The 7,361-nt window shown below is 37.5% G+C and overlaps 1 protein-coding gene across 1 annotated transcript; it reads right to left on the reverse strand.

Annotated features, from left to right (window-relative positions):
* Window positions 1-57: 57 nt before the first annotated feature.
* Window positions 58-531, reverse strand: LOC111475189 (basic form of pathogenesis-related protein 1-like; the record flags this gene model as incomplete). The annotated part of the gene is made up of 1 exon (XM_023119827.1): window positions 58-531. A coding segment is annotated over exon 1 (474 nt), but the record flags the coding sequence as incomplete, so codon positions are not given.
* Between the last annotated feature and the right edge of the window lie 6,830 nt (window positions 532-7,361).

Consider the following 7,361-nt stretch of genomic DNA (forward strand, 5'->3'; position numbering starts at 1 on the left):
TTCTCTCACAAACTTTATTAATATTCATAAAAATTTTAAAACCAAATCTCTTCATACCACCCAAGAATCATAACGCTTTTCCCCAATATAGTTGCCTGGAGGATCATAATTGCAAACAACAAACTGAGAATTAGCCTTGCAAGGCACTCTAGCACATCCAAGCCGCACCGAGCTCCGCCACACCATCTGAGTGTAGTGCCCACATTCACCACCCACGCATTTATTCGATGCATGATCATACAGCGGCTTCTCGTTCGCCCACAGCTTCACTGCATCCGCCCCGGTGAACTCAGGGTAGTAGCCCGCGACTATGTTTTCCCCGTACGGCCCGGTTGAGTGAATCATGGCGCAGTCACCCTTTCTTTTTTCCGCATAGGCTTGAGCGTACGCGGCCACGGTGTTGCTCCATTGCATGGGCCCGACGCCGACCTCGGCTCGAGCTCGGTTGTGAAGCGCGAGGTAGTCACCGGGGGCGTTTTGAGCTTTGGTTAGGGCGAGGAGGAAAATGAAAGTGACCATGAAAGCGGCCATGATCCGAAGGGTTTGAGTCCACATAATTCCGATGAGAGATGAGATGAAGATTGAGAATGAGGGAATGATTTATATAGAGATGGAAAACTTAATATGGAATGTGATGGGTAAAACCATGAATTATGAACTAATTATGTCATGCTTGGGAATTCAAAGAGAATAAATTCATTCTCGCTTCCATGTTTAATTACGAGCTAGATTTTTGTTTGGATTAGCTTCAAATAAATGAAAATTTTCTAGATTTAGCTAGTTTATGATTTTTTTTTTAGGATTAATGAAACTTAATCCACCCGATTATGGTTAATCTTAAAAGATACATTTTTACTTTAGGTATATATTTATTGTTTTATTTAGTTTCATAATTTTATTTATTTATTCTCCTCCAATTTTTTAAAATATGTATTAAAATTGAATTGGTTAATTAAATTTTCAAAAATAAATAAATAATGTTAATATTTTATTAAAATTTTGAGTAAACGAAATGAACTAATTTAACCTAAAATTTTTATAACCTATTTAGATTGGGTTTATTATATAAAAAGAATTTTAGATTAAAAATATTTACTACTAATTGAGTTGTGAATTTTTGTATTTCTTTTTTCTTTTTCTAAAAGTAACCGTAACTTAAAACATATAGTCATGGATGAAATAAAACCTTCTACCTCTCGAGTAATAGTATATTTTAATTACTATTGACTTATGTGCAGCAGAGCTAATTGCCGTCGTGGGTCTCCCGATTTCGATGCCGAAACATCGTGACTGGTTTTTCGCATCTCCGCCGCGGGCATTTATTCCCGTTGACTTCAAACAACATTTGACAGCTATTCTGGGAGCTATTCTCCGTGTGTAAAATTGTTAAGAGAATGATCATGAATCTATAAGCAAGGAATAATCTCACAGGACAACAAGCAGAAAGTACTTAATCTCAAACTAGACAGTATCATATCAGTGTAGAGATGGATGGTTCCTAAAACTTGGTAATTCTCCATTTATTTTTGCAGTATTGGTAAGAAAGCACTTAATATCATACCATTAGGAAGATATTGTCCACTTTGAGTTCACCTCAATGGACCCATGATCGTTCCCTAAATTCGCCGAGTTGGACTTTCATCCAACACTTCCCCTCGACTTCTTTTCTTTTTCTTTTTTCTTTTGGAGTTCTTTGTTCGACATTTGAGAATTCTATTGACATGGTTAAGTTTAGGGCGTGGCTCTGATACCATGTTAGACGAACACGACTCTCCACAATGGTATGATATTGTCCACTTTGAACATAAGCTCTCATCGCTTTGCTTTGCGCTTCCCAAAAGGCCTCACCCCGATGGAGATAGTATTTTCTGATTATGAACCCACGATCATTCCCTAAATTAGCTGAGGTGGGACATTCATCCAACAAAGATCATACCATTGTGGAGACGAGTGATTTCTAAATCTCGGTAATTCTCCATTTATTTATGCAATTTTGGATAGAAAAGAGGACAATATCGTACCATTGTGAAGATATGATTTCTAAAACTCGTTAATTTTCTCCATTTATTTTTGCAATTTTGGGTAGAAAAGTAGACAATATCATAAAATTGTAGAAATTCATGATTGCATTCATTCTCCATTTAGGGGAGAAAAGTATACAATATCATATTATTGTGGAGATTCCCCAATATACAAAGAAGAACCATAAGGCTTTTCCCCAATCTAGTTACTAGGAGGATCATAATTGCAAACAACAAACTGAGAATTAGCCTTGCAGGGCACTCTAGCACATCCAAGCTGCAACGAGCTCCTTCACACTATCTGAGTGTAGTGCCCACTGATGGTGCTAATATAACACATGCGGAAGCAATTTGGATCTTTGGCACTTTTAGAACATCAATTATAGTAAATAACTAGCATGTTCATAAGTATTAAAACTTAATGAATTTGAATACTAACCTTTTGTAGTTCAAATTCTTTTTTCCTCACGAACCGGTTTCGATCCACCACTAGTGTCTTCTCCACTATCCTCCGTCCTTAGAACAGAATTGTTGAATCCGGTGAGTGACTAAACTTGGGAGGGATTTAGCATATATGAAGAGAGACTCTACATATAGTTCAAGTAATCATACTATAGCCAAAGTGTTCTTAGTTTATTGGATTTAGATTAATGATCGTAAAGTTCACTTTATTCAATAACAATCTTTACTGAATAAACATCAGTAATAACTTTATTGAAAATAGAATATGTCTTTGTTTACAAACTATGAGTTTTAGGACATAAAACCCAACAAACACCCACTTGGACTAAAACTCCAGTGGGGTTTTATAACGTTGAGTAGAGAGAGACATAAATACAATAAACTAGGGCATCACATACTCATGCCTTTTCTCCCACTTGCCCTAGATTACATAACTCGTAGTCCTAGACTCACTAGGTGCCCTTCAAACACTTTAGCCGTGAGAGGCTTTGTAAATGGATCAGCAATGTTGTGCTCCGAAACTATCTGTGTGACGATCACATCTCCTCGTTGCACAATCTCCCTTATGAGATGATATTTGCGCTCAATATGTTTTCCTCGCTTATGGCTTCTTGGTTCTTTCGAATTTGCAACTGCTCCACTGTTATCACAATAAAGAGTGACGGGAAGATGCATATTTGGAACGACTTCCAAATCAGTTAAGAACTTTCTAAGCCATACAGATTCTTTCGCTGCTTCACAAGCAGCAACATACTCAGCCTCCATGGTGGAATCAGAAATGCAACCTTGCTTTATGCTTCGCCATATTATTGCTCCTTCGTTCAAAGTGAAGACAGATCCTGATGTCGATTTCCTCGAATCTACATCAGTCTAAAAATCTGAGTTAGTGTACCGTGTAAGGATCAGATCCTTAGCACCGTACATTAGCATATAGTCCCTCGTTCTCCTAAGATACTTGATTATATTCTTAACGGCAGTCCAATGAGCACGTCCTGGATTGGACTGATATCTGCTGACAATTCCCACAGCATAGCATATGTCAGGTTGGGTACATAGCATGGCATACATCAAACTACCGACTGCTGATGCATAGGGAATGTGTCTCATATCCTCAATTTCTTAAGGTGTCTTAGGACTTTGTTCCTTCAACAAATGAACTCCATGCCTGAAAGGTAATAATCCTTTCTTGGAGTTCTACATCTTATATCGAATCAACATTTTGTCGATATACGATGCCTGAGACAATGCTAGTGTTTTGTTCTTACGATTCCGAACAATTTGGATTCCAAGAACAAACTGAGCCTCTCCCAAATCTTTCATTTGGAATTGTGTCGCTAGCCAATGCTTAATGTCAGTCAGAAATCCCACATCATTCCCAATGAGTAGAATATCGTCAACGTACAACACTAGGAAAGCTAGTTGACAATCCTTTTATAAACACAAGGTTCGTCAACATTCTGTTTAAAGCCATAAGATTTGATCGCGGTATCAAACTTTATATTCCAGGATCGAGATGCTTGCTTCAACCCATAAATGGATCTTTTAAGCTTGCAAACCCTATGTTTGTGATCCTGTTCAATGAACCCATTTGGTAGAGCCATATAGATACTCTCTTCAAGATTTCCGTTTAGAAAGACTGTCTTATCATCCATTTGCCAAATTTCATAATCATAAAATGTGGCAATAGACAAGAGTATTCTAATCAATTTAAGCATAGCAACAGGAGAGAAGGTTTCTTCATAGTCCACCCCCTCTCTTTGGGTATAACCCTTTTCTACAAGACGAGCTTTAAAGGTTTGTACCTTACCGGTTTGGTCTCGTTTCCTCTTATAGATCCATTTGCAACTAATAGGTTTTACCCCATCTGGTTGATCTACAAGTTCCCAGACTGAATTGAAGTACATTGACTCCATTTCAAGATTCATGGCTTTGATCCACTGATCTCTATCTTCATCATTCATTGCCTGTTTATAGGTCAATGCATCCTCAACGCCATCATCAGGTATGATGACTTGAGTTTCTGCGAAACCCAAGTAACGATCAGGTTGAGTTATAACCCTCCCACTACGTCGAGGCATTGTCAACTCTTGAGAAGGATGGGATTGACCAGAAGTGTCATCTCCATCAACAACTCTTGTTGAAGGACCAGCTTGATCAACAACTGTTGTTGTATTATCAGTAGCTTCTTTAGAAATCTCACTTAATATTAGTTTGCTGCAAGGTTGATGATTTCTTACGTGGTCTTCCTCTAAGAATGTAGCGTTTGTTGATACAAACACTCTATTTTCTTGAAGGTCATAAAACAAACCACCTTTCGTCTCTTTGGGGTATCCTACGAATAGACATAATTTTGAACGAAGTTCTAATTTCTTGAGGTTTTGCAACAACACATGTGCTGGACATCCCCAAATTCTGAAGTGACGTAAATTACCTTTACGCCATTTCCATAACTCATAAAGTGTTTCTAAAACACTCTTAGTAGGAACCATGTTCAAAATGTATGTGGCAGTCTCCACTGCATATCCCCAAAACGGATCGGGTAATTGAGCGAAACTCATCATAGACCGTACCATGTCTAAAAAAGTTTTATTTCTCCTTTCTGATACATCATTTTGTTCAGGCATACCAGGGGCTGAGAGTTGGGACTTTATTCCATGTTCTATCATATAGTCCTGAAATCTTAAGTCCATGTACTCTCCTCCTCGATCTAATCGAAGTATTTTAATAGTTTTACCTAATAGATTCTCAACCTCAGTCTTATACTCTCTGAATTTTTAAAGAGCTTCGAACTTGTGACACATTAGGTAAAGATAGTCATACCTTGAATAATCATCAATAAAACTGATGAAATATTCATATCCTCCTCGTGCTTTGACATTCATTGGACCACAGAGATTTGTATGCATGAGTTCTAAGGTTTCTTTGGCTCTATAACCTTTTTCCGAAAACGATCGTTTAGTCATTTTACCCTCAAGACAAGACTCACATGGAGGTAAAGAGTTGTCTTCTAACTTATTTAAAAGTCCTCTTTTAACCGATCTCTCAATCCTATTGAGATTAATGTGGCCTAGTCTTAAATGCCAAAGGTAGGTATTAGGAGAAATCTTTTGTCGTTTATTTTGAGTTTCAACTATTTTAAACATCTCGGTATTTAAAATAGCTTTTGTTATGCTCAGTTTTGACATATATAAGTTGTTTTCTAGTTTTGCAGAACAAATATGAATGCCTCTTTTGCAAATGAACATTTCATTGATTTCAAAAGATACTTTATACAATTGTTTTAATAAACAAGAGATAGATATTAGATTTCTTTTCATTCTTGGAACAAAAAATACATTATCTAATATAATGAATCTATCTCCAAAAAATAACTTTAAATTTCCTACTGATCTTGCTGAGACAACCTCTCCTGTTCCAACCATGAGTGTTATCTCGCCGTCCGCAAGCATTCTCCAGGAGCTAGTTTCCTGGTAAAAAGAACAAATATGATTAGTCTAGGTAATTTTTCCAGAACTTGCATCACTCAAGCATGCTCATAAAACTGGGCTAACTAAGCTCAAGTATTGGTCCGATCACCCACTAAGTAGTAGGTGTTCCGTAAACCGTCAACTTAAGTACCTCCAGCCTTAGTCAAGATCGTGCCAGGTGAGCTTTCTTGTAAGCAAAATTTTACAAGACATCGACCTATTTTAACTATTAAAATTGATTGTGCTTAGTTCTTAACCTTAAGCGAGCATGCACTTATTTTCATTATAGATTTTAACGTCTATCTCGTTTTATGACGTTGAAAATAACCTATAACATGCATCTAACATGCTTTATATAACAATTATATAATCATCACATACTCTTGCCTTTTCTCTCACTTGCCCTAGATTACATAACTCGTAGTCCTAGACTCACTAGGTGCCCTTCAAACACTTTAGCCGTGAGAGGCTTTGTAAATGGATCAGCAATGTTGTGCTCCGAAGCTATCTGTTTGATGATCACATCTCCTCGTTGCACAATCTCCCTTATGAGATGATATTTGCGCTCAATATGTTATCCTCGCTTATAACTTCTTGGTTCTTTCGAATTTGCAACTGCTCCACTGTTATCACAATAAAGAGTGACGGGAAGATGCATATTTGGAACGACTTCCAAATAAGTTAAGAACTTTCTAAGCCATACAGATTCTTTCGCTGCTTAACAAGCAGCAACATACTCAGTCTCCATGGTGGAATCAGAAATGCAACCTTGCTTTATGCTTCGCCATATTATTGCTCCTTCGTTCAAAGTGAAGACAGATCCTGATGTCGATTTCCTCGAATCTACATCGGTCTGAAAATCTGAGTCAGTGTACCTTGTAAGGATCAGATCCTTAGCACTGTACATTAGCATATAGTCTCTCGTTCTCCTAAGAAACTTGACGATATTCTTAACGGAATTCCAATGAACGCGTCCCGGATTGGACTGATATCTACTGACAATTCCCACAGCATAGCATATGTTAGGTCGGGTACATAGTATGGCATACATCAGACTACCGACTGCTGATGCATAGGGAATGTGTCTCATATTCTCAATTTCTTAAGGTGTCTTAGGACTTTGTTCCTTCAACAAATGAACTCCATGCCTGAAAGGTAATAATCCTTTCTTGGAGTCCTCAATTTTATATCGAATCAACATTTTGTCGTATACGATGCATAAGACAATGCTAGTGTTTTGTTCTTGCGATTATGAACAATTTGGATTCCAAGAACAAATTGAGCCTCTCCCAAATCTTTCATTTGGAATTGTGTCGCTAGCCAATGCTTAATGTCAGTCAGAAATCCCACATCATTCCCAATGAGTAGAATATCGTCAACGTATAACACTAAGAAAGCTACTATAGAGTTG

The sequence above is a fragment of the Cucurbita maxima genome, unplaced genomic scaffold (assembly GCF_002738345.1).
Source record: "Cucurbita maxima cultivar Rimu unplaced genomic scaffold, Cmax_1.0 Cma_Scf01095, whole genome shotgun sequence".
Lineage (NCBI taxonomy): Eukaryota > Viridiplantae > Streptophyta > Magnoliopsida > Cucurbitales > Cucurbitaceae > Cucurbita > Cucurbita maxima.